This window comes from Felis catus, chromosome E3 (assembly GCF_018350175.1).
Source record: "Felis catus isolate Fca126 chromosome E3, F.catus_Fca126_mat1.0, whole genome shotgun sequence".
Lineage (NCBI taxonomy): Eukaryota > Metazoa > Chordata > Mammalia > Carnivora > Felidae > Felis > Felis catus.
The window spans coordinates 9,038,304-9,063,121 of NC_058383.1; the positions used below are offsets into that span (position 1 = coordinate 9,038,304).

The following is a 24,818-nucleotide window of genomic DNA, read 5'->3' on the forward strand; positions in this document are numbered from 1 at the left end:
TGTGGCAACAGAGCAAAGCTCCAGGTTCTCCTGCACCTACCACGCCATTTATCTCCTCCCTTCTCAGCCCAAATCCCAGAGTTCTTCCGCCTCTGCAAGGTTTCACCCCCAAACTGAAAGCCTTCAGTTTCACCACATCCAGCCCGTGGAGGCATCTGCACAGTAGAGAAGCCTGAACTCTCAGCATCTCTGACAGTGCTGCCTCCTGCCTTTCTTCCTGCCTTTCCCTGGCTGGCTTCTCTGCTCAAACTCTAAATGTTTGGGTGACCCAGTGCGCTGCCTTTTGTCATCGACACCCAGGCCCCAGGAGATCTTAACCTGACCCAGGCTTCAAATACCATCCTCGCTGATGTGTTCTGGGTTTGTGGCTTCAGGTTCCCTTTGGAGCCTCAGCCCGGGTCCGTACCCCACTCCCCTCTTGCTCTGCCTCTTCCTGTGCTGTCGGACCTCAGCTTTCCGCCCACCCTGTTCTGTTCCATTCTCTTCCTAGCATCCATCTCGTTTACTGGTCTGTACCCTGCCCCACTAGCACCCCTCCCCTCCCCACCTCAGAGCACCACGAGAGCAAGGACCTGCCTGTTCTGTCCTCTGCTGTACCTCTAGTGCCAGCACAGTGCCCGAGACACCACGGGTGCTCGATAAATGAGGGGTGACTGAGCAGATCTGTGACGGAAAGCAGGCGGGGAAGTTGCTCATACCGGAAAAATGGCCGCCACGGCAGGAAGAGCCTGAACAGGCGCACGTGGTCGTGTCTGCCAGAGGCCACTGGTGCCACGGCCCCGGCCACCGCGGAGCCCACCTCTGACATCTGGACTCCCCGACCACCTGGGCCATCTGGGCGCCCCAGAGACCACCTCGTGGCAGCTCAGGCATTTGGGACAGGCACCCCAGCAGATTCTGCCACAGGCCCCCCTTCAGAAACACTGGTTTAACCTCTCAAGGACTGTTGCTAGCTTACTCTCCTGTTTTCAACATTAACCCTTCTGGAAAAAGCGTGTTCCTTAATTGAGTTAGAGGAGCGATGTTGCTTTTGGGAATGGGAATATCGCTACATCAGTTTCGAGGCTGCATGGAAGGAGAGTTGTGAGGACAGGTGTGCCTTCTCCTCCCCCGTGGAAGTTTATTTATGTTTAGTCTTTGGCACACTTGATTAAAGTGAGCTACCATTACCGTATTTTAATACATTTCGGTCAAGAGAACACCCCGGCGCAAGTCCTGAAGCAGTTTTCTTTTTCCACAGAATATAGCAAATTGTTGAACACGACTGAAAGCTTAATCTGAAGGTTTCCTGAGTGTACCTGGCTCAGCAGTGGGGACGATGGTGAGCAAGACACAGGCCTTGCCTTTAAGGAGCTCCAGATCTGATAAGACACAGACAAGAAAAAGGTCAGCACAGTGGCACACAGCACAGGGTACAGCGTGGCATGTGACCCAGGCCTCGGGGATGAGGGCAGGTCTGAGCTGAGCTCCTGGGTAGCCCAGTAATGCAGGAGTTCTAAGAAACCAAGCCGAGGAGAAGCAGATGCCCTGTCATGGCCCTCAGTCACTAGGTGAAGGGACTGGAGTTGATCTAAGGCCCCAGGGAAAACTGAAGGGCTCCGTGGGGGCAGGGGAGAGACGGGAATTTTCCACTTTGTAGTGTGCAGATTAGATGGGAAGGGGACAGGTGGAAGGCACTTGCAGTAACACAGTGCAGAGGTGACGAGGGCCTGAATTAGTCTGAGACCTGTGGAGACAAATGGGAGACTTCACAGGACTGGATGGGGATGGGAGTAATCCTTAATGACAGATCTGTAATGTCACCAGCTGCGTAGCTGCTGGGAGGGCCTGACACAGGTAACCCAGGGCGTAGAGCAGGCATGTGAGGGAAGATGGGGCATTCGGCTGTGAGCATGGTGAGGTGGGGGCCCTTGGGCCACGCCCTGCCAGGCTGGGGTGACCATTTGGAGTCAACAGGCTGCTTGGCACAAGGGGAATGGGTGAAACCAGTCAGGGGAACGTGGAGAGACATCCACATCCAGGGGACAGAAGAGGAGGAGACTGCACAGAGGTTTAAAAAAAAAAAAAAAAAAAAAAAAAGGTGAGGTCACCAGAACAAGGAAAGAGATGTTTCTAGCTGGAACGACGGGTTCCCAAAGACAGAAAAGGGCACGGCTGACATCTGTCCCAGAGTCAGCACCATGCTGGCAGGCAGCTGCAGAGGGGCCGAGAAGGAGATGGTAAGGACAGGTCACTTGAGAAGTTGGGCGTGAAGTGGAACGTGGCGGAAGGAGAGGTTGCGAGGGCTCAGGCTGAGTCAGAAAGGAGGCTGGGGGCAAAAAGCGGGTCTCAGCAGAGTCCAGGAAGCGAGGTGGTCGGCTGAGGACTGGGTGAGAAAGGGTCAGAAAGTGAGAGATGGGAACTGAAGATCTCATAAGGGGTAGTGACGAGGACTCGGCCATATGGCCAAGGGGACAGAACTGTCCGGACTGGTTACATAGTCCAGGGCAGCTAAGAGGCCCTCTGGATGAGAAGACTCAGGGAAGGGGACAGCAGGGCCACAGTCTTAGCTGAATAAAGGTATGCATTGATGGGGAAGATGAACGCGATAGGCCCCCGGGATGTGCCTCCAAGAATTGGTCTTTTTCAAACTGAGGCCTTGGGCAAGGGAGCAACTTGCCATGGCCAAACAGCTAGGGAAATCACAGCCCAGACTGTCACCCAGACATCCCAACTGGGTGGCTGGTCCCTGTGGGCCTTTCCCTCACTTCTGCGTAACTCACCCTCAACTACCTGTGCACCTGAGGGGCCCTCCAACTATTAGTATTGTAATTTGTACCACCTTTCAGCATGGTGCCAGCACCTTCCTTACTCGTCTAGGTGGGGGGGGGGGGGGGGAGCCATTTTCTGTGTTTGGTTAGGAAATGGACTCTGAAAAGCACAGGTAATTATGACTTAGATTTTCCTTTTGTCCAGACATGCTGGATAAATGTGCTTGAGGGTGGAGGCATCACTGACTAGTACCGAAAGCCTTCTAAAGGATGTGCAGTCAGATCAGACTCCAACGGTGAAAACTTAAGCAAGTGACTCTGTTGTGGAAAGAATGTTCATCTGTGATGCAATTACTCTAGTTTACAAAGTGTCGTCTTCCTGTTTTCCACATCATTTTACAAAGAGCTATTGCTTTTTGAGGATTTTGTCCTGTGAAATTCAGATGATCTCTTTCCTATAGCCATCTATAATGTGTGTGTGTTGATGGGGGAAGGTCGGTAATCAGACCCTGGGATTTCCCTATGCTGTGGTCTGTTTTTAAGTGTCTTCCTGGATTAAAAGGTATCGTTCTGGCTCTCAGCAATGGCCTCTAAAATGCGCCTTGAGAGATTAATGGATTTGGCCTGACATCCGTTAACCTCTCCTCTTACAATTGTCAGAAAACTTGGACTGGTTGACACGAGTGGAATTTTTCTTTCATTTGGATAAATGTGTCACTGTCAGATGATGTTGTGACAGATGGAAAAATCCTATGTAGGGCACGCAGGAAGGACTGTGAGGAAGGACTGTGAGGGGCCCTCTGGCACAGGGGTTGATACGAACCCATCCTGCCTCTTATCGTGTGCACTTCCTGAAAAACGTTCCTGTTTTAGATCTCAGTATAACAGCTTGGTGGAGGTCTATCAGGGGCCCAGCAAGCTGCACCCAGCCTAGGACCCCAAGTGTCTCCCTGGGCCTGTGGGTAGGGGGTGCGGCGGATGACCACCTGACCAGCTCCTGCACCCTCTACGGAGTGCCACGGTCCACCCTGGCGAGCGGGTGTGGCTGCCTGAACCCTTACCAAACAGAGCCTCACCTTCCAGCCCTTTACCGCACTCACCTCACACCCACCCGCCCTGTGGCCTGGTAATGGGATACCTGTTCCCTCTCCCCACGGGGCGTGCCCTTCTAGTCTCTCCCCAGCCCTCCACCTGGCCCACAGCCAGTCCTGGGCATCCTTTGCGGCTCACCCTGGGGATTCTGTGCTCCCTTCCTCTACTCAGACCCACGCACTCGGGCCGAGCAGGGCTCTCACTCTGTCCTGGACCTGTTGTCCAGATCCAGGGACCCAGAGAAGCGCTACCACATCGTCCTGTGTTCCATCGTCAGGGCCGGGCGCCCGCGCGGCTGGGGGGAAAAGGAAGGGAGGATGGTGAAAGCGAGGGATGCCCAGGCTTCCGGCCCCCTTCGCGGCAGCGCCAATCCGAGTGCACTGTGGCCCACGGCACGCCCGCCGGGGAAACGGGAGAGATGCGCACCTTTTACCGGTTTCCGCTCTCCGGCTTCCGGCCGGGTGGTCCTGGCTAGAACGGATCCCCGAAGCCGGGGTGTAAGGCAGGAGGGGCAGCGAGTCCCGCCCCTCCCCTCCCCTCCCGGCCAGCCAGATCACGTGGTCCGTAGCGCCCCCAAGGGCCAGCCACGTGACGGCGGCTCGCCGTTGCCTTGGCAGCGGCTGCGGTGGCCTGCGGGGGTGGGGCAGCCCGCGGGGGCGGGGCCGGGGAGGGGGGGACCCGGCGGGACGCACGGAAGGAGGGAGGGGGCCGTGCTCAGCGCCCCGGCCGGGCCACGGGGCCACAGGGCAACACGGCCACGCCGCATGCCACAAGCCTGAGGGAGCGGAGCCGGCCGGCAGGCAGGGCAGCTCGGTGAGTGCTGGCCGTGGGGGGCAGTTGGCGGAGTGGGGGGGGGGGGGTACCCCGCCCTGTTGGGGGACCAAAATTGCAATGGGAGACTCGACGCGGGGGAGGGGGTGGGCTTTCTCCTGGGCTGGTTTGGGATGGGGTGGCTGCGGATTTGGAGGGTGGCCAGGTGACCCCAACCCTAAGGGATCCTTGGGAGGAGTGCGGCGCTGAGAAGACTTGGAAGGCCAGAACAGGGGCCGAGTGCGGGTCCTGCTTCTACTGAGGCTTTCCTAGGGGAAGGGACAGAGATACAGGTAGACGCTTCTGGGAGAACCCTGTGGAGGCTGCGGGAGCCCCTGCGCCCCCGCCCCGCGCGGGTGTGACAGAGTCAGACTCGCCATTGCTCATGCCCCAGATGTTTAAAGGAAGTTAGGACAGGCAAACCCCAAACCTACCGCCTAGAAATGTTTCAGGCAGGCCTGCCAAGGAGAATAAATAGCTCATCTTTAGAGACACCATTATTCTTCAAGAGCTTTTTTTTCTGACTGCTCCTTACATATAAAAAACAAACAAAAAAGCCTCCGTGAAGTTTAGCCAGGAGGGCATCCTTTGAAGCCTCTGTCACCCGACAGAGATGTCAATTTTCATCTTGTCCCACCCCACCGCTACCCCAGCCCAGAGTGTGAGAACTCTGCCTCTCCTGGGGCAGGGGGAGGAGGCCTGGCAGAAGGTAGGACACCTGGACTGGGACGGTTGGGTGGGATATGAATCCAGTCCAGGCTACTCCTTCAGCAGGAAGTGGCCTCTCTATCTCCAGGACCCACAGGCCTGCCTCAAGACCCAGGCTCCAAGCAGATGGACAGCCTGCCCTTCCTTCCACTCCCTGCCACTCAGAGGACATCTGCAGGGCCAAGACTGCCCGGGCACTACCCAGAGGCCAGCGTCAGCCCTCATGGCCCCCAAAGCCCTCCCTCTGCACCCTCCAACTTGAGCCCAGCCCAGGCCCACCAATGGCCCCTGGGCTTGTCTTTTCACCCTATGGAGGCAACCAGGTCCTCCTGCTCCTCCCAGGCAGCCAAACATTTCAGCGGACAACCACCCAGACCACACCGACCCCAGGCTGCTGCTCCCTTCACTAGCTCCTTCAAAGCCCCTGCAGCCTGGCACCACCATAGAGTCCAGCACGGTCACACTGCCTGGGCTGCCTGGCTCCACACACTTACCACATCCTGCTTTCCACCTACATTTCCCTGACTCCCTCTGCAGCCAGCCTTCCTGCCACGTCCCTTGCCTCTCAGAACCCTCCCATGAGGGCAGAATCTCGTCTTTGAGGGAGGGTCCCTCTTTGCAAGTACTGCCTTTACTACCTATGCCCTTGACTCCTGTCCTTGCTCCCTAGCAGGGACCTTCTCCCTGCCTCACACCCCCTCCACGAAAGCAGCATTTAGCTCATTGGGTGAAAATCCCCCCCCCCCTTATGTTGCTTCCCCACCCAACTCACAGGATCCTCACCGTTTTCATCTCTGATGCCTAAGTACCAAATGCAGTCTGACCTTAAAGCTCAGTAAGAAGTGTCTTTTGGATGGAGAATGGAGAGATGGATACTCTGTGAGGGCAAAGGTTGTGCCTTTCACCCATCCACCTGCCATATGCTGTCTTCCTCATACCTGTTGGCTGGCTTCTGTTATGTATGGATAAAGAAAAGAGGAAAAGTCAGTTTCCAAATGATGCCATTCTGAATTATTTGGTGCTAACCAATGGATTAGTTAGTGAGCAACGTTTCTCTTAATTCTCCCCGAAGGAAGGGACGGTCCAGTGATTGAAGAGCTGGAAAGCAATGCTTCTGGCTGCAGACAGGGGCATGGGGCAGTGACCAGGGCTCCCAAGCCAACTTTCCTAGAAACGACCTAGTAATTGGTATCCCCTGGCAGAAATAGGAGAACACAGAACTGTTCCCCAGGGTCCTGTTGGCCAGTAAAAGCTGTACCTCTGCAGCCTAGTAGAGAACAAAGAGGAAGGCACCCCAAAAGAGAGAGCTGTTCTCCACCTCTAGGACCCTCCCATAGAACCCTTTCAGAGATTGGTTTGGACAGATCAAGTTTGGGGCGTTTCCACAGCCACTGACCCTGGTAAACACCCCTTATACCACCCACCCACCCCCCAGCTCTGCTCCCTGGGACCTAGAAACACTGATCTGTTTGTAATAGCCTTAAATTGGCTTTTTGTGGGGCCTATGCGGGCCTGAACATACAAGTTCACATCTGATGCCAAGTGAGCCGCGAGGTGCCGATGCCCTTGAAGTCTGCCCTGCAGATTAATTAGAACCGATCCTGGCGTGCTGCTGCGCGGGCCGGTCCCTTGGGCCACATGAGACCGCCAATCCCCTATTTGGATTAGTGGAGATTTGGGTTTAAATTCACAAGTCTTGACAGATCGGCCCTTCTGATCTTCATTCCGTGTTATTGTCAAACCTGATATCTACCTGGGATGACCGCAGAGGTCTCTGGTCTCCGTTTCTCTGTAACATGTGCTCATGTCAGTTGGTGGATTCAGCTTTTCCTTTTGCTCAGGGTTTCCACCGCAGCCTGGATGTGGCTTTTCCTTCAGTTATATGAGCCAAGTATTTTGGGGGGTGAACTGCGCTGATTAAAATTTAAATTGGATTTGAGAAATTAGCTGCTGTTGGGAATTATTATTTTTTTCTTCTTGTGGTTGGACCCTAGACACTGAAAAGCAGTTTTGAGTCTTTGGGTCTGTTATTTTGTTTAAGAGCCTTGTAAGGGTGGGGATGTCCCCCATCTGAAGATGCACAAGGTCAGAAAGTTCAGATGTCGTGCTCAAGATCACATGGTAGATTAAAATCCAGGCCTAGCCACTAGGTCCTAGGGTCTCTGTAAATGCTATAGCTCCCTATTCCCTGAGGATAGCAACAGATTGGAAGGTTCCTTAGGTGCTTTGGGGCTGACCTTAGAATTCCATTCACCCACATTTGACTGGAGCCTTTCTAACATAGGGATGGAGGGCCGGATTCTAGCTTTGTGGAGGGAGGCACAGTGGACACTGTGGTGGTTCCTGGAAGTGTACTCCTGACCCTCCTCTCCCACAGATGGTCCCCACGGTCCTGTGTTAGGGATCAGGGTCCCATACTCCCACTACCCCCCAGTGTCAGGTATAGACAGCAGGTCCCAGAGAAGGTCAACTTGCTTGGCTTCTGGCTTTTCCAGGTCCCGGGAACCCTCTGGGATGCCTGAGAGTATCTGCCTCCTGCCCCCAGCCTGGCTCCCACCATGAGCGCCGAGCTCAACGTGCCTGTGGACCCCTCCACTCCTGCCTGCTCTGAACCCGGCCACAAGGGCATGGATTACCGGGACTGGGTCCGCCGCAGCTACCTGGAACTGGTCACGTCCAACCACCACTCTGTGCAGGCGCTCTCCTGGAGGAAGCTCTACCTGAGCAGAGCCAAGCTGAAGGCCTCCAGCCGGACCTCTGCCCTGCTGTCAGGCTTCGCCATGGTGAGTGCAGACACGTGGTGGGGAACGCGGCCTGCAAAATGGGCTTTTGCTGTCGAGATGCTATGATGCTTCAGGGAGCAAAGCCCTCCCTCTAGGCCCCACTGGCAGACAGGCTGGCTGCCAAGGATGGTCCCCAAGCAGTTACCTGGCAAGGAGGTTGAGAGTAATCAAAATAGCTTCAGTATGCAGGGAGAGAAGTACCCCCTGTGTGCTCCCACCTTGGGCACCCCTCAAGACTTTGGAAAATCTGAAGGATTTGAGCAGGACTCTTGCAATGATTGGGGTTTGCTCAGTTTGGCCCAACTCAGGACGCAGATGCCCCCCAAATGTGGCCTCTGGGGTGACGAAGCAGAGCCTCTGACCTGACTCCTGGCTGCCAGGCCACTGCCTTCCTTCTGAGTCATTCCCCAGCACAGGAGTCAGTCTTGGGCCAAACTGCGGGCCCTGAGAAGGGCCATGTCACCTGTTGACTCCAAAGTCCCTGACTCACATCCCTTCAGGGAATTGTCCCAGAAGGTGAAGATGCCAGGATTCAGAGTGAGAACGCAGGGAGGGCCACCCCTCTTTATTCTCCATTGAGTGGAAATAATTTTTTTCTTTTAAAAAAAAAATTTTTTTAAATGTTTATTTATTTATTTTTGAGAGTGAGATAGAGAGAGAATGTGAAGGAGGGGCAGAGAAAGAGGGAGACAGAATCCGAAGCAGGCTCCAGGCTCTGAGCTGTCAGCACAGAGCCCGACACGGGGCTCGAACTCACGGACCGCGAGATCATGACCTGAGCCAAAGTCAAATGCTTAACTGACTGAGCCACCTAGGCACCTCCCCCCCCCCCTTTCTTTTAAAGTTTATTTTTGAGAGAGAGACAGAGAGAGTATTAGGGGAGGGGCAGAGAGAGAGAGGAAAACAGAATCTGAAACAGGCTCCAAGCTCTGAGCTGTCAGCACAGAGCCTGACACCGGGCTCGAACTCCGAACAGTGAGATCATGACCTGAGCTGAAGTCGGATGCTTAACCAACTGAGCCACCCAGGTGCCCCTTTAAAAAAATTTTTTAGGGGCGCCTGGGTGGCGCAGTCGGTTAAGCGTCCGACTTCAGCCAGGTCACGATCTCGCGGTCTGTGAGTTCGAGCCCCGCGTCAGGCTCTGGGCTGATGGCTCGGAGCCTGGAGCCTGTTTCCAATTCTGTGTCTCCCTCTCTCTCTGCCCCTCCCCCGTTCATGCTCTGTCTCTCTCTGTCCCAAAAATAAATAAAAACGTTGAAAAAAAATTAAAAAAAAAAAAATTTTTTTTAATGTTTATTTTGAGAGAAAGCAAACATGCAAGCGGGGGAGGGGCAGAGAGGGACAGAATCCCAAGCAGGCTCCATGCTGTCCGTCAGCACAGAGCCCCACTCGGGGATCCATCCCAGAAACCGTGAGATCATGACCTGAGGCAATATTAAGAGTCAGACACTTAATCGACTGAGCCACCCAGGCACCCCCAGGTCAGTAGTTTAAAGCAAGGGCTTTATTTATGTGTTGTATTGTGTTATTTATTTATTTTTAACATAACACCAAAAGCATAAAATCATATGATGCACAACTTTGGCATATAGTTATTTTCTTCCTGTGGTTTCCATCACATGCAAAAGATAGAATGTTTTCTCAAGCTTAATTGTACGGAATGCGGGTAAGAAGTTTAAACGACTCTATGAAGGCTTGTTTTCCACATGGCAGAATTATAGTCTCAGGTTAGGTTTGTCTGGCTCGCACTTGTGTTTTTAACTCTGGAAAACACACTGTGAGAAGTGCTGTGTGATGTGATGCAGTAAGACAGTTTCCTTTGTGCGCGGGGCCCGGGTCTCCGAAGTCACTTCCTGTCTGCAGCTGTCTTCTTAGACCCCCGCCTTCCCAACACTCAGATCTCCAAACTCTGAGAAGCTTCGCGGTCTTCCCCAGCCAACGAAAGGCTCACCCAAGTTGAAGCCTCCCAAACTGCTTGTTTAAAGGCCCTGTGCATAAGGTTCTAAAACCTAGATCGAATTCTGGAGGACTAGTCTGACACTTACCGGCGGCCCGCGGGGGTACGAAGTGGTCTTAGGTTGAAGATAGTGACCGCAGGCAGAGACCAAGGATGGCAGGGCCTGGATGCATCCTGCAGGTTGCTGTCTGTCCTTAGCTCGGCAATGGCAGTCACACTTGCCAGTGATCAGTCGTTCGTTTCTTCAACATTTATGGGGCGACTCCTCTACCAGCAAATGCTTCCTTAAGCAACCTGGGATACACTTCAGAAGCCATGCGGTGCCCTCACCTTCTCTTCTAGAAGGTTCCTCTCATGGGGGCGGCCACGGCCTAATACGCACCGGACATTCAGTGGTGATGGTGAAAACTGGAAAGCAGCAGAACCAGGGGTGGGAAAGCAGCAGTGGGCCCACTAGATTAACACGCCACCTGCAGGCCAGGTAACTATTCAGACTGTGGAGCAGCTTGCGAGAAAAAAGACCAACACAGATCATCGGATAGGATCTCAACAGTGGAAACCATGGCTGAACAAGGGCGGGCCAAGAAAAAGTGAAGAGTCCGTTTGCTAGGTGTCCCCGATTAGAATTGCAAAGCTGTTCTTTTGCCCCACAGCGAGCACTTATGCCTAACCTTAAGCCCGTTTGTTCATGTTTATCCTTCTGCTAACACACAGAGCCAGTGAACCGTGGCCGCCTCATAAAATCTTTGCATAAACACATTGAAAAATGGCCTTTCGGCCTTTTCTCTCCATGAGGCTGAACAAAACAGCTTTCCTACTGCAGGCCCTTTAATTATCTTTGTTTCTTACCTCAATGCCCTCTGTGTTTTACAACGCCTTTTTGTTGAGCCGTGTCCTTTGTGGTAATGAGAGCCTGCCCAGGCCACAGGGGTCACTGAGAAAAGACCACCCCCTCAACGCGTGTCCTATGGCAACTGTATGGAGCAGTGGTCAGTTCTGAGTTTCTGTTCAGCTGTGGTCCACTGGCACTGCCGTATCTTCTTTTTACCAACCAAATGTTCCATCTGTGCTGAAAGGATGAGTCTCTCACTCTAGGAGGCAGGACTTGCTAGAAGTTGTGAAGTTGTCTTTCTTGTAAAAATGTAAAAACAGAAGATGGCTCGGATCTAGGAAGCGAACGCAGTGGGTGGAGAAGCCTTCCTCTGGCTTCTCTCTTTCTGCCTCCCCGTCCCCCTTCCTTGACTGGTCTGGTTTCTTACCTGTGGGCACCTGGGAGAAGACCCTTGGTGAGCCCCGGAGTCCTTGCCAGGCCTGGACTGCACCATCCGCTGGGGGTGGTCCACTGTGCTGAGGGGCAGGGGAATGCCAGGGCACAGAGGGAGAAGTTCTCGGTAGCCTGGGTCTGCCCTGGGGGAAGTGGGGGAGGGTCTGCCCTGGGGGAAGTGGGGGAGGGCCACGTTGCCCGGCCTGTAGTGTGAATGCCCTTTAGGGCCTGTGGTGAGCAAATCCTGCCTGACTGGCTGTAGACATTCACTACTACAGTGCTAGGCTGGGGCTTCTGGTTCCCTCTGTGGGTCTTTTTTCCCTTTTATTTAAAATTAGTTTTGGGGCGCCTGGCTGGTTCAGTTGGTAGAGCATGTGACTCTTGATCTCGGGGTCATGGATTAAAATTTTTTTTTTTTGTCTGGGGCACCTGGGTGGCTCAGTCGGTTAGGCGTCTGACTCTTGGTTTCGGCTCAGGTCATGATCTCATGGTTCGTGGGTTCGAGCCCCACATTGGGCTCTGCGCTGACAGTGTGGAATCTGCCTGGGATTCTCGCTGTCCCCCTCCCTGTATGTTCCTCCCCCACTTGGGCTTTCTCTCCCTTTTGCTCTGTTCCTTCGTCATTTGTGCTCGCTCTCTCAAAATAAGTTAATTTTTTTTTAATTAAAAAAGTCTTTTTTATTTTATCAAAATGAATACGTGCTTGCAGTTTAAAACCAAAGTGCTGCTGCAGGGCAGGTAAGCCACCCCAGCAACCCTGGCTGCCCACCCCCGGCTAGCTGCGGCGCCCTCAGGCTCTTCGTTCTGAAAAACTTTCTCCAGACTGCTGTTTCTCGATTTATCCATCTCAGGCATTACCTATTGGCCCGGGCTTCCTGTGACTGCGGTTGATGACTCAGCTTTTTTCCCAGCCCAGCCCCCTCCCCACAGCCTCCCCCCCTCACCGTTGCCCTCGTTTTTGTTTCCATTCCTGGCCTTTGAGATGCGGGCTTCTCCCCCGGGGCTTCTAGGGCTGTGAGCTGCACCCTGTGGCCTGTGTGAGGCTGTCTGGGCGTGCACCTCCGAGTCTGGGAACCTGGGGACCCACGGGAGCCTCCATGATTTCTTTTCTTTTTTTTTTTTTTTTACTTTTTGAAAGGTTAGCTTTTAGTTTTTGAAAAACAGCCATTGTCTTGCAGCTAAGTCAGCAGCAAAGCCACCTGTTCCCAGGGAAGGGTAGCCTGCTGGTTCAGAGCTCGGTACCCCAGGTACCCCAGGTACACTCTTAGTTCTGGGCTGGGAGGGCCCCCCCGGGGGGTGAGCCCCACCACCCCCCACCTTGTGCTTTAATCTCCCCTGCATTTTCTGGATTCTTCCTTAGTGAGATGTGTCCTTTAGCTCATCAGAAAACAGGAGAATTGGAAGTATGTGGACAGTGAGGTGGGAGCCCTCTGCCCCCAGTGGGCCGGGCACGGGGAGGTGGGGGGGCGGCTGCGGGCACCCCGGCCCAGCCTCGCCTGCTCTGCGTTGCAGGTGGCCATGGTGGAGGTGCAGCTGGAGACGCAGTACCAGTACCCGCGGCCGCTGCTTATCGCCTTCAGTGCCTGCACCACGGTGCTGGTGGCCGTGCACCTCTTTGCCCTGCTCATCAGCACGTGCATCCTGCCCAACGTGGAGGCCGTGAGCAACATCCACAACCTCAACTCCATCAGCGAGTCCCCGCACGAGCGCATGCACCCCTACATCGAGCTGGCCTGGGGCTTCTCGACCGTGCTGGGGATCCTGCTCTTCCTGGCCGAGGTGGTGCTGCTCTGCTGGATCAAGTTCCTGCCCGTGGACGCGCGGCGCCAGCCCGGCCCCCCGCCCGGCCCCGGCGGCCACACGGGCTGGCAGGCCGCGCTCGTGTCCACCATCATCATGGTGCCCGTAGGTCTCATCTTTGTGGTCTTCACCATCCACTTCTACCGCTCGCTGGTACGCCACAAAACCGAGCGGCATAACCGCGAGATCGAGGAGCTGCACAAGCTCAAGGTGCAGCTGGACGGGCACGAACGCAGCCTGCAGGTCGTGTGAGGGCGCGGCGCCCCGGGCACAGGCCAGCAGCCCCCACCCTCCCACCCCCCGGGAGCCAGCAATGAGCTGCTTGCCTTCTGGGGAGCATCACACGGGAACGTGGGGATTCCTGACAAGGCTGCCTACGCACTGCCAGAAAGTTCCAGACCAAAGTCTCGTCCCTGTCTTCATGTCGGAGAACCTGGCTGGATGATGCTCCCGCAGAAAGTGGAAATCTGTAGTTAAAAGAGAGACTCTGTTGCCAAGAGCTGAGAGCAAAAAAAAAAAAAACAAAAAAAAAACAAAAAACAAAAACAAAAACCTGAGTCCTTGGGCCTGGGGATTCTCTGCGGCAGGGGACAGGGCTCCAGGCAGCACCCAGGCGTCGTGGGCAAGGGCAATCTCAGACACGTGGAACAGGCGGCCAGCAGAGGTGGGAGAGCAAGGGGAGGGCAGAGAGTTTCAGAGAAGGGATTGCCCGGTGACACGTGAGGTGGGTCTCCTGGCGGCTGGGTGTCTGATGAGATGGGGTACAGACCCACAGCTTTGCCTGGTGGTTTCCTCTGCTGCCCTGGGGGGAATCAGTGGCCTGGCTCACAGGAGGAGGGCGGGAACCTGGAGCACGGGTCTGCTCAGCTGGTGCTGCCGGTGCTCAGCCGGCCATCAGACTTGTCAGGCCCCTGGGAAGACATCCAAGGATGGAGGCCTGCTGGGGCTGGCAAGGCACGTCTGTGGGCATCCCGTGTGAAAGGCCCTTGAGGAGACTTTTAACTGAGGGGTGCTCTGAGGCACACTGGGCTCAAATTCTCTCTAGCCAGCCTGGAGCCCAGTCACAATGACCCAACAAAGCCACTGGATCGGGGAAAGGGCTCAAGTCCAGAGTTCTCCATGTTTGGGCTACAAAATGGCCTTGGAGCCCAAGTCAGCTGCCTCTCCAGGCTATGGCTGCCAAAGTCACTTGCTCAGGAAGCAGAGCCTGCTTCCTGTCTCCCTGCTGCCTTGTGACCCCAGGAGGCGGGAGGGGGCAGCCTGGGGGACTTTCTGTTTAGACAAGGCCATTGGCCGGCCCTGGCCAAATGCGGGTCCCGCTTCTAATGGAAGGCGAATCCCCATATAGTGCTCCCCTGCAGCAACCCCCAGTCCTCCCAGCCCCACGCAGGGGCCCAGCTCCTACATTTCCCGGGCCTTGTGCAGCGTGGGTTCTGCTGTTTTCATTAGACCATAGCCCATGTTCTTGGGTCATGCACATACATACTACAGCTCAGCTCAGGGGGAAGCATGCCACATCCTGAGCTGCTTTCAAAAACCAGGCTTACCACACTGGCCAACAGCCACCTAGAGAGGGAGACTTTTGTTTTCATAGTCCTCGGACATCATGCTCTGATGGCATTTCTGTGGACAGCTTACTCTCTGTGGGGTCTGAGTCGCCCACACCAAGAAATCCTGGCTGGCCTGGCGGAGGTTGCTGGGAATGTGACACACTGTTGAGGACACAAACCTTAACACGTAACCAAAATGCCAAGGGGCTGCCTGGGAGCTGTGCCGAGAATCAACCGTTGTTAAGTCGGGACATTGTGGGAGCCTGGACAAGAGCCTGGCATCTTCCAAAGGGCGTGTTCCTTGCATCCTGCAGACGTCTGTCGTTAATTTGCTTGCTCTCTGGTGCATGTCTGTTCTTTCTTGGGGCCTTGTTGAAAAGGCTTGTCTGCCTTACTGTGTATTTGCTTTGTGTCTGCGTCTCTGTAAGACAGCCACTCTGTCCTGGACAAGACAGGCTGGCTTCTCCCCACGGCTGGGAGTGGGCAGTAGGCCCTTCCTCCAGCCTGGGCCTTTTGGGAGGGGCCATGCTGGCCTCACTGTCCTGGGCCATCTGGTGCCTCCGCCCCAAGTGCACCAGATGTGCCAAGCTCCTAAGACTAGAAAGCACCCCCCGGTTCCAGCTAGGAGCCAGCTGTTAATGCCTGCTCCATGGGCAGAGCCTCAGGCCTGACCGCACAGGGCTACACACTGGGTTACCTGTGACTGGAACATGGGCAGGAAAGGTGCCACATCTCATTTTTAACAATGATTGGAAGAGTGTAATTCTTGCTCTCTTTCATCTAGAGCGTTCTCCCAGCTCCCAGAGGCAGGGGGCAAGCAGAGGAATTTCTGTGGGGACAGAGAGGACCATGGTCTGGGGACTGGTGGTCAGCAGGGAACCTTCCTGGTGGCCCCAGAGCTTCTGGGGAGATGGAGGGACCAGCTGCTATTTGGAGCTGCAGACACGACTCAGCGGGGGTGGGTTGGGCGGAGGGGAAGGCACATTACAAACTAGAAAGTCACTTTCTGGAGGCTTAACCTGATTGTGAAGCGTTCCAAGTGCAGCGGCCGCCGGGTGGTGAGGCCACGCAGGCCGCCCCGGAGCCTGCGTGGGCTTGCCCTATTTTCCTCTGAGCGGAGCCTCCCCCACAGGTACGCTGGGGCCCTTTCCAGAGCGGAACACGGTCTCCATTTCATACCTTGACCAGAAGTTTCAAAACTCCAGGTGTTTCTATTTTAGAAACTGCGAGGGCAGGACGTATCCTAGTGTCTTCTAGGAAAGCCTGCTGAGGCTAAAACCGCGTGAGCCCGGGTGTCGGCGGCTGTTCCGTCTTGCGCTGATTGACTCATTATGCATGACGCTGCGGAGATCACGTGCGGTGTACATAACCCCCGTCCCGCGTGTGGGTTTTTAAAACAGTTGCCCTGGAGTGAGCTGAATAAACAGGTAAAGCTATGAAGCCCCTGGCTCTCCCCTAGTGTCTGATGCATCCTGGAAGACTGCTTCTCCTGAAGCCCCTCCTGCCTCTTCCTAATCGCTGGTCGCCGGCCATGTGTCTCCCCGGACCAGGGCGGCGGACTCTTCTGGAGTGGACAAGTGGGGGGACCTGGACCCGGGCACGTTGCAAGGCTTCCTTCTGGCGGGGCCCCGGGAGAATGGGGCATCTCTGCTGCTTCCCTTCCTCAGCGGGCTCTCCCTTTCCAGAAACACAGCAAGAGACGGCCTCAGGGCTAAGTGCTGAAGGGGTCGGTTTGAAGGTCCCCGGATCCCCCAGTTGAAAACGCTGGGGAGCCGCTGAAGCTGTGGTCTCACGGCGGCTTTTCCATCCCAGGTACCTGTGGCTGCGGGGTCCAGCCAGCCAGGCAGCAGGAATCCCTCCCACAGCCCAGTGACACTCATGAGGAAGCTCCCATTCTGTTTTGTAACTGTTTTCCACGGAGGCCTCCACCTAGGAAAAGATGTCTTGTATTATTTTTAACTTGCAGGCCCTTGAACCTAGCGGCTCCTAGGAATCAGGTGTGGAAAGCAACCAACACTGCTGTATGGACAGGTTCTGCCAGCCGAGGGGGGCCCTGCCGCTGCAGCTCGGGAGGATGACTTCCAAGGCCCCCCGGGTCTAAAGAAGCCTGTGTCCAGTGAGCCCACTCCATGGACCATTTCCTAGTGAGTGCGGCCAACCCATAGAAGGCTCATTGAAGTCTTGACTCATTGCCCCCAGTAGGTGGAGAGGTAGGGTCCACAGAGCCAGGTGTAGGGGCTCAGCGGGGTGAGTGGCACAGGACCGAGCCGGGATTCCTTGTTAGACCCTTTTAGAACCTGCTGAACCCGCTTTCCAACCCCGATGTCTCCAGCGCCCCCACGGTTACTGGGGACGGTACAAACAGGGATATCCATCTCAACAGGGATAACCCAGAGGATGCTTCCTGGACAGAGCTCAGCGTCTCCCAGCCCCCAGCTCCAAACAAGCAAATGGCCCTGAGCTTCCTTAACATCTTTCAAAACAAGCCAGGCTGAGGAGTATCAGCTGAGCTCTCCCTGGCTTACTCTGGAAGACCGTGCAGGAAGCCACCCTCAGAGCGGATGCTTCCACAGGAATACAATCCCATAAGGCTCATCCCCTCCTGTCGCCTGAGATGGTCAGACCATTGCAACAGACACGACTGTCTGCACGACACACGTGTGGTGTTTTGAGAGCACGCTGGCTGCAGAAACGGCCACCTGAAATACAGGGTTACTACCCCTCAGGCAGTGGCTGAACCGCCCAACCTGGCCATCCCCAGCCCCATCCTAGTTGAGGGCGCAAGCAGTGGATGCTTAGGTGGACACACGGAATCTGATGGTCTTCATGGTGTAGTTTCAAGAACAAACCCGATGCAGGGTCACCGGTTTGAACGTGACACGATGCACGTCCCGAGGTGGGCTCTGCGGACTGTGCGGACCAGGTGGACCTGAGGTGCGCTCGGTAGGGCTGGAGGAAGGGCCCACTGTCAGATGTCTGGCAAGCACTGGGTGATTCTGGGGGAAGTGGGCTGCTTTGCTTAGTGGCTCTCCCGGCCCTAACGGGCCTCTCCCCAGCAGGCCTGGGTGTGCAGTTTCCCAGACGTACGTTTCCCGTGGAGCCCTTCATTGGCAGAACACCTTGCAGGCTCCGCGTACATGGTGCTCCAAGGCCCAGCCTGTCAGGGCAAAGGCCTCACAGGCCCCATGGGGTAGACCCCCCCCCCCCCCCCCCCAGCTTGCAAGCCTACTGCGTTGCTCACCAGCAGGCCTACATCTAAATGCCCAGTGTGGGGTCTGGGAGGGTCACGACCTTGGGAAGAAGCTATCCTCTACCCTCCTGCTCCAAGTGAGCTTAGGGAGCCACCCGCCCCGCAGCCGGGCTCATATAGCCACTGGAAACTCAGCAGCCTCTCCATGGGTCTCCAGATCAATGCCACTTCACAGTGTGTGGTGGCCAGTGACTCCCCCAACCTGACAGGTGATAGAAGGTTCTAGAATGAAGACCAGTGCCTACCATGAACCTTTCTGGGCTACGATGGGGCCCTGGTTCCAAAGTTTGGCACTGAGCACGTGGCTAGCGAGTATATTTTGTCTCATGCAGAAGAGGGCTGGCTGAGCATCCAAGGTGAGCACCCCACAAAACACCAGCGCCAGGAAGCGAACTACACTGCGCCTTCCCCTACTTTTTAACAGCATGGGATGGGGAGGTGGGACCAGACTCTCCGGAGACTTCCCTCTCCTCATTGCATCGCCCACCTCCCTGGGATCAAGCATGACCTGGGCAGAGCCTGGCCCAGAGGCCATCACCAGCTCTGAAGTCGGACATAACTTCAAATGTTCTGTCGATTCTGTTCTCCGACTCACTTCCCAAATGAAAGGACTGGAGAATGGGCTATCAGGGAACTTCATTAAGAGCGAGGGATAAAGGAGAAAACGGTTGCAGGTGGTACCAACGTGTTTAAGCTCAAACGATCCCACTGCCCTCAAACTGTGACAAGCCACACAGGTGGCCGCGGTGCGGGTCAAAGAGGACTGACCCGAGGCGCATTCCCATCACAACCAGCTCCCGGGCAGGGCTCACGCTGTCGTGATGTCAGCGTGCTGAGCAGTCTTCTCTGAAAAGCTAATCGGCTGGGGAGAAAGCCCCTTGTGCTGGGCTTCCCGCCCTTCCGTCCTGGCAGGCAGTCAACTCTGGAGCCGGCGCCCTGGCCAGGCCCAGCGCCAGCTCCCGGCCCCAGGGAGGTGGCTCACATAGGTCTCCCTTGAAAGGAGAGAGAGATCCGCAGGAGTTCCTGCCCCAGTTCTTGCTGCCTCCCGCCGGGACGGAACTCGGCCGACAGCTCCCTGAAGGTGGCGCACACGCGGCGGGCCTCGATGTGTCTGCGGTGGATGGCGTGTTTCCACTGGTGCCGCGCGGCACCCGTGAGCACGAGCAGAGAGCGGCGGGGCAAGGGGATGGCCACCTCCACCTCCTGGCACAGGACGGACCTGCTGGGAGCCATCACACCCTCCACCAAGGCCTCCGGGAAGCCGGATGGGGCCAGACAGAGCAGCAGGCTGCCGGGCGCCTCCCGGGACATGGACAGCACGGTCGGGGACAGGAGGTTGAGGCTCACCAGCCGCTCCCCCCACAGCCAGGCGTCGTCCAGGTGGGGGTCGATGGCCGAGCCCCGCTCAGGGCAGTAGTCCAGGTTACACTGCTCCACGGGCCGGAAGTCCTCCAGGATGGGGTACAGGCCCATCCTCCGCACCACCTCCCGGCTGAAGCTGGGGAGGCCTCTGAAGCCAGCGGTCTTTAGCTTCTGTTTCCTAAAGTTGACTTTGGGGCCATAGTCCTGAAGGGGGCAGACAAAAAAGAAGCAGAGAAGCGTCTTGAGTTTATAGGAGTGGCTATCACAGGCCAGGGCTGAAGAATCCGATCGCGGTGACCAAGACAAGCAAAAAGTCCTGACTCCGTGGACCAGGACCTTGCTCTCCAGCAGCAGGGGGCCTGCACCAATGACAAAGAGCCAACGCTCAGACGTTGGTACACGCTAAGGGGGAAAATAAAGCGGGAAAAGGACGTGATGTGCGCGGGGGGCGTCTTAGACTACATGCCCCCGAAAGCAGAGCTAAAGACAGAAGGCCCATATGCAGGTAGGGTGTTTTGGGACGGGAGACCAGGGGGTCGGGACGTGGGCAGAAGGAGCGGCGAGGGAGGGCGGGCTGGCCCGAGGCAGCCTCGTCAAGCTGATCGAAGCTGGGGATCCGAACCACGAGAGAAAAATTAGCACACAGCCCAGGAGTCAAACTCCCAGCTCCACGCCAAGTCCCCAAAACACGGCCATGCAGACGCTTGCCACGTGGGCATTCAAAGCAGCACCAGGGCACAACGGCCAGAAAGCGGAAACAACCCAGTGTCCGCAATCGGACAAATGGATGAAGCAATGGTGGCAGAGCCACACGAGGGAGGAGCTGTTTGTCCAGCTGCAAACAGCGTAGCACCGACACAGGCCGACGTTATGGTCAGTGAGAGGAGCCGACATAAAAGGCCACATGTGATACAATCCCATTTGCATGAAATATCCAGAACAGGCAAATCCAGAAAGAAAGTAGATTAGTGGTTGCCAGGGGACAGGGGAACGGGGAGTGACTGCTAATGGGTACAGGTTGCCTCTGGGGTGATGGGCACGTTCCAGAAGTAAGGCAGTGGAGATGGCTGTGTGACATTATGAATATACCAAAACAAACCGTACGTGTTAAATGGGCAGATTTTGCAGTGTGTGGGTTCTATCTAAAAAAAATAACCCCAAAACAAGTGTTAGGGAGGAAGCTTCTAGAATACACCTCAAACCTGTGGCCCAAGGGATGAGCATTTATCCACCGCCTCCTGGCCCCTGCAGTCCCCCTCTAGTGGAGGGGGGCAATGTCTGGTGGAAACATCTTTCTCCTGCCGGCTTTGGCACGAGTGAGTGGCTGGGTCCCCCAGGCGGTGGCAGGCTAGAAGGGAGGGCTTGACGCTGGAGCATCTCAGGAGTACCGAGCAGGCTGCTGTGGAGACATCTCAGGAGCACCAAGCAGCAGGGGAAGCCCAGGCTGGGGTGGAAGGCCTGGTGGATTTGTAGCAGAGCAGTGAGTCCATCTGAGGGGGCGTCAAGGGGGGTCACCTTCCTCTCCAGTGGAAAGTGACAGAAGAGGGGTAAGGGAAGCTCCTGTGGGAATCCCAGTGACAGATCTGGGGGCCGGGACCTAAGGGGGTGGCAGTGGTAGGGGTGCTGTGTTCTCAGATCCCGAGTTATGTTTGAAGGAAGAGAGCTGACGGGGATTACCAATGAGACGCAGCGAGGAATCTGGAAAGCTCCACGGTTGCCAGCCTGAGCAGATGGAAGCTGGAATTTGCCAAGGTGGGGACACTACAGGGGGGCACGGGGGTGGGGATGAAGACTCAAAGCTCAGTTCAGGTCTGACAAATAGGAGAAGCCGGCCAGAGACACGAACGTGGGAGTCGCAAACACACACTCGTGTCAGAGCCGTGACTCATGGAGCCTGGCGAGGGGGCGTCTGGAAGAGATGAGGCCCCAGGACTGAGCCTGAAAGTCGGCCGCAGGGTTTAGGGCGCAGAGGCCGGGATGGAAGTCCTGAGTACAATAAGCGGAACAGGAGGAGAGGAGCTGGAGACGGAATAAACAACTCTTCTGAGGAATCGGGCCGCAGAGGAGACAGCTAGAGCTTACTGGCAGTCTGGTGGAAAAGACCCAGTTGAGGCAAAACTAATGTCGGAGAGAGAGGGGAGCAACACCCGCCAGCATCTTCTGAGTCAGAGGGGGCTCGGCGGAGAGCCGGCGGGGGGGAAAGGGAAGGTTTGGAAGGAGAGCCGCAAAAGGGCCACCTTGGGGGAGGTTGGCATGACCTCCAGAGCAGGACGGCCCAGCTCAGGGTTGGAGAGCCAGGGCTGGGAGGCGCCCAGCGAGAGGAGCCAGACTTGACGGGGGCTGTGGTTTAGCGGAAGGAGGATAGCGAGGGACGAAAGGGCACAGGAGCAGCAGAGGAAGTGGTGTGATAACTGGCCAGGCACCGAAGTGGGGACGGAAAAGCCCACAGGAGGGGGAGGGAAGGAGAGAAGGCGGCCGATGGATGGCTCTCAGGTCCTGGCCGACAAGGCTGCAGAAAAGAGGGGCTGTCATTCCTGACAAAGAGGAGGCCCAGGACTCGGAGGCCCAAGTATCTCGAAACGGATGGGGAGAGGACTTCGGTGGGAAGGCGAGCGGCAGCCTTCCAGAAACCCTCTGAGCTGGGCACCAGTCAGCCTTACGGCCTGCCTCACCAAGTCTGGTGCGTCTGGGGAAGCGGAGCAGGCTGGGCCCTCCTCTGCCCCTCCCTCCGCCCCTCCCTCCAGCACACCCACGCCCCAGCTGCCGGAGCCCCAAGGTCAGAGGAGCTCGCCCCCTAGCGGCCCTGGTGAGGGGGTGTCACGGGTTGTGGCTGCCGAGAGAGGCGCTGGGAGGGAGGTGAGCAAGGCACGGGGCAAGGAGTGTGCAGGGGCCCAGCAGGGTGACTCCTCTCTGACCAGCCAGCCTGGCCCTCCTGGAGTCCCCGGCTCTGGGCCGTCCTACCTGCTTCCTCCGTCCAGACTGGGAGAGCTTCCAAGGCTCCCGGTCCATCAGCTGTACCATCTCAGCTTCTTCCTCCCGGGTCACGAAGTCCTCTATCAGCGTCACACCGGGGAACGGGAAGGCCCAGCCTTCAAAGTCAGACTCCTCAGCCCCCACGGCCCAGCCAGTGTCAGAGTAGTAAATGAAGCGGTGTGTTTTCTGCAAAAGAAAGACGAGGGACCTGGAGCCGCCGAAGCCCTTCCTCACACTGTGTGTGCACCTTCCGGAGGCCCCTTCTTAGGAGCGGCCCCTGCCGAGAGCTTCTCCCTCCCCTGGTGCCACTTTGGGAAGCAGCTGGAGTCCAGACTAGGCTGAGAGAGGCAGTGATGCAGAAGCCCTGCCTGGGGCCCTCTCCTTTGTCACATTCCTCAGCTGTAGGTGGGAAGAGCATCCATGTAACCATTTTCTGTTCTGTTTTAAAGATGGGGTGACCCATGACGAATGAAGTTAAGGAACCGGCTGAAGGCTGCACAGCCCAAGGCTGCCCGCGAGTTCACACTGTTCTAGCGTCACTGTGGGGTGTCTCCTGCCCTCCCCAGTGTCTAAAGGAAAGGACCCCGGAGCTGTTCAGAGGGCGAGCACGTTGGACAGCTAGAGGGAGAGGTGGGGAGGACTCCGGGCCCAGCCCTCCTCTGTGGTTGCACAGGCACTGCCTCAATCTCCCTTCGAAGGAGAGAACTTGCCAGTCATCCTGGAGGAGTGCCCGGCTGACCCCCTCCTGCTGCAGTGCCTTCAGAATCTGCCCCAGGTTTCGGCCAGAGACCATCCGGGTCCCAGACAGCCCCCGGCCAGTGACTCAGCGCAGGTCTGGCTTTTCATACCCAACATGGGACTCCTCTACCAGTCAGTCTGCTCCGGAGCTCCCAGCTGGGTTGGCCATGACTCTGTCCCAGCGGTGTGGCAGCACGAAGCCCTGCCTGCCCAATTAATTCTGCTCCCTCCCCTTTTGCATTTCATGGCCTGTTGCTACCCACCCCATTGTCCTCTGTCTTCTAGCACTTCACACGGACATGTTACAATTAGGGAGCCATCCTGGACCTTCTGCTCATCCCACAGACATCAAGTTGAGCAGGTGCTACCCCACAGTGCCCTGTGTCTCCACACCCATGGTCACAGGCAAAGTTCAGACTTTTGGCACTTTTCACGCTTTAATTGCGGTAAGAAAAAAAAAGTATATATATGTACACACGCATATGTACATATATGTACACATGTAAGTATATACGTATATATATATACATATATGTATACATATAGATACATATGTGTGTATGTGACTGACATTTCAGTCAGTATAATGACCTCAGGATTCATTCATGTTGTGTCAGAATGCCCTTCCCTTTTAAGGTGCATAATATTCTACTGTACATATTGTGTCACATTTTGTTTATCCACTCATCCACTGATGGATGCTTACATTGCTTCCACTTTTTAGCTACTGGGAATGAGGCTGCTGTGAATGTGGGTGTACAAATCTCTCTTCAAGTGTCTGCTTTCAATTCTTTCGGGTGTATACCCAGAATTGCTGGATCATACAGTAATTCTACTCTTAATTTACTGAGGAATCACCATACTGTTTCCCACTGACCCTTCCAAGCTTTTGCCAGGGACACTGTGACAGTTTCTTCCTTGGCTTCCCAGGCTCCATACTTTCCTATCCTCCCCTCCCCCTCCCAGGATCTTTCTAAAACTCACGTATTAACTTCCTTTAAAACCCTCAGCAGCTCTCCATGGCCCTCAGGACAAATCCAGGCTATCCAGCAGCCACACACAGAGCCCTCTGTGATCAGGCCCCACTGACCACCCCCCCCCACCAAGCATCACCCTCCTTCCAAACACACGCACCTACCCCAGGCCTTTATCTAAGCAGCTCCCCCAGTGGAAATGTCCTCGTCCACCTCAAAGGTTCTAAGTACTTTTTCATTAATTAACAGGAATTAATTTCCTCCTTGCCCACTTCTGCTCAACGGTTTCTAGGACCTTCGCCTTGCCTGGTTTTCGGCATCCTTTCCTCTTTCCGGTTCGTCTCCCCACTCCGTGAAGCTCCTGGCCCCACGGGGGTTACGTGGAGGTCCGCTGTCACACTACCCCCCACCCCCAGGGCTCAGAGGGGAGTTGCAGTCAGATGGCACCCACTCCAGCCCCTTCCCCAATCCAAACCCCCCTCAAAGCACTCATCTGATCCTGCAACGCCCCCACGGCGAGGGTCTCTGACACGGGTTGAACCGGGGCCCATCTTCGTAGCCAGTTTGGGCCTCAGTTTCCCTATCTGAAGAAGGGAGTTATGGCACGGCCCCTCCCCCAACCCTCACCTGCGGGGGGTGCTGCCAGGGCGGGTCACCTCCGCGCTGCCGCTCGCAGATCAGACAGGTCCGGATGCCCTTGCAGCCGCATTCCCGGAGGACTTCGGGGGCCGCCACCGCCGCAGCCGCCATCGCCGCGTTCTGGAGGCCAAAGCGCAGGCGCGGGGCCGCGGGGGCCGCTGGGAGTCG

The 24,818-nt window shown here is 56.1% G+C and overlaps 2 protein-coding genes and 1 long non-coding RNA gene across 4 annotated transcripts; 1 reads left to right on the plus strand and 2 right to left on the minus strand.

Moving 5' to 3' along the window:
- Positions 1–1,150: 1,150 nt before the first annotated feature.
- On the minus strand, positions 1,151–4,437 carry LOC109495152. The gene is made up of 3 exons (XR_002150399.3): positions 4,269–4,437; positions 3,981–4,137; positions 1,151–1,361 (listed from the first exon to the last, which is right to left on the minus strand). It is a non-coding gene; the product is annotated as an uncharacterized LOC109495152 (long non-coding RNA).
- Positions 1,255–16,154, plus strand: ORAI2 (ORAI calcium release-activated calcium modulator 2). Of its 2 annotated transcripts, none has more exons than XM_023246676.2 (3): positions 1,255–1,386; positions 7,856–8,143; positions 12,877–16,154. In XM_023246676.2, exons 2-3 carry the CDS (start codon positions 7,919–7,921, stop codon positions 13,414–13,416), a joined length of 765 nt encoding a protein of 254 aa, XP_023102444.1. In that variant the 5' UTR covers positions 1,255–1,386; positions 7,856–7,918; the 3' UTR covers positions 13,417–16,154. The 2 variants fall into 2 exon arrangements, with proteins under 2 accessions (XP_023102444.1, XP_023102443.1); XM_023246675.2 differs by lacking the exon at positions 1,255–1,386 and adding an exon at positions 4,499–4,655.
- Positions 16,155–18,583: 2,429 nt separating this feature from the next.
- On the minus strand, positions 18,584–24,797 carry ALKBH4 (alkB homolog 4, lysine demethylase). Its single transcript, XM_006942050.4, has 3 exons — positions 24,639–24,797; positions 22,288–22,485; positions 18,584–19,530 (listed from the first exon to the last, which is right to left on the minus strand). Exons 1-3 carry the CDS (start codon positions 24,759–24,761, stop codon positions 18,943–18,945), a joined length of 909 nt encoding a protein of 302 aa, XP_006942112.3. The 5' UTR covers positions 24,762–24,797; the 3' UTR covers positions 18,584–18,942.
- Between the last annotated feature and the right edge of the window lie 21 nt (positions 24,798–24,818).

What these genes read in the sequence shown, in the direction of transcription:
- ORAI2 (XM_023246676.2), top strand. Translation starts at nt 7,919, where the DNA reads ATGAGCGCCGAGCTCAACGTGCCTGTGGACCCCTCCACTCCTGCCTGC. An exon ending in TGCTGTCAGGCTTCGCCATG is followed by an intron (nt 8,144 to 12,876) that starts GTGAGTGCAGAC and finishes TCTGCGTTGCAG; the next exon opens with GTGGCCATGGTGGAGGTGCA.
- ALKBH4 (XM_006942050.4), bottom strand. Translation starts at nt 24,761, where the DNA reads ATGGCGGCTGCGGCGGTGGCGGCCCCCGAAGTCCTCCGGGAATGCGGC. An exon ending in CCTGGCAGCACCCCCCGCAG is followed by an intron (nt 22,486 to 24,638) that starts GTGAGGGTTGGG and finishes TTTCTTTTGCAG; the next exon opens with AAAACACACCGCTTCATTTA. An exon ending in AGTCTGGACGGAGGAAGCAG is followed by an intron (nt 19,531 to 22,287) that starts GTAGGACGGCCC and finishes TGCCCCCTTCAG; the next exon opens with GACTATGGCCCCAAAGTCAA.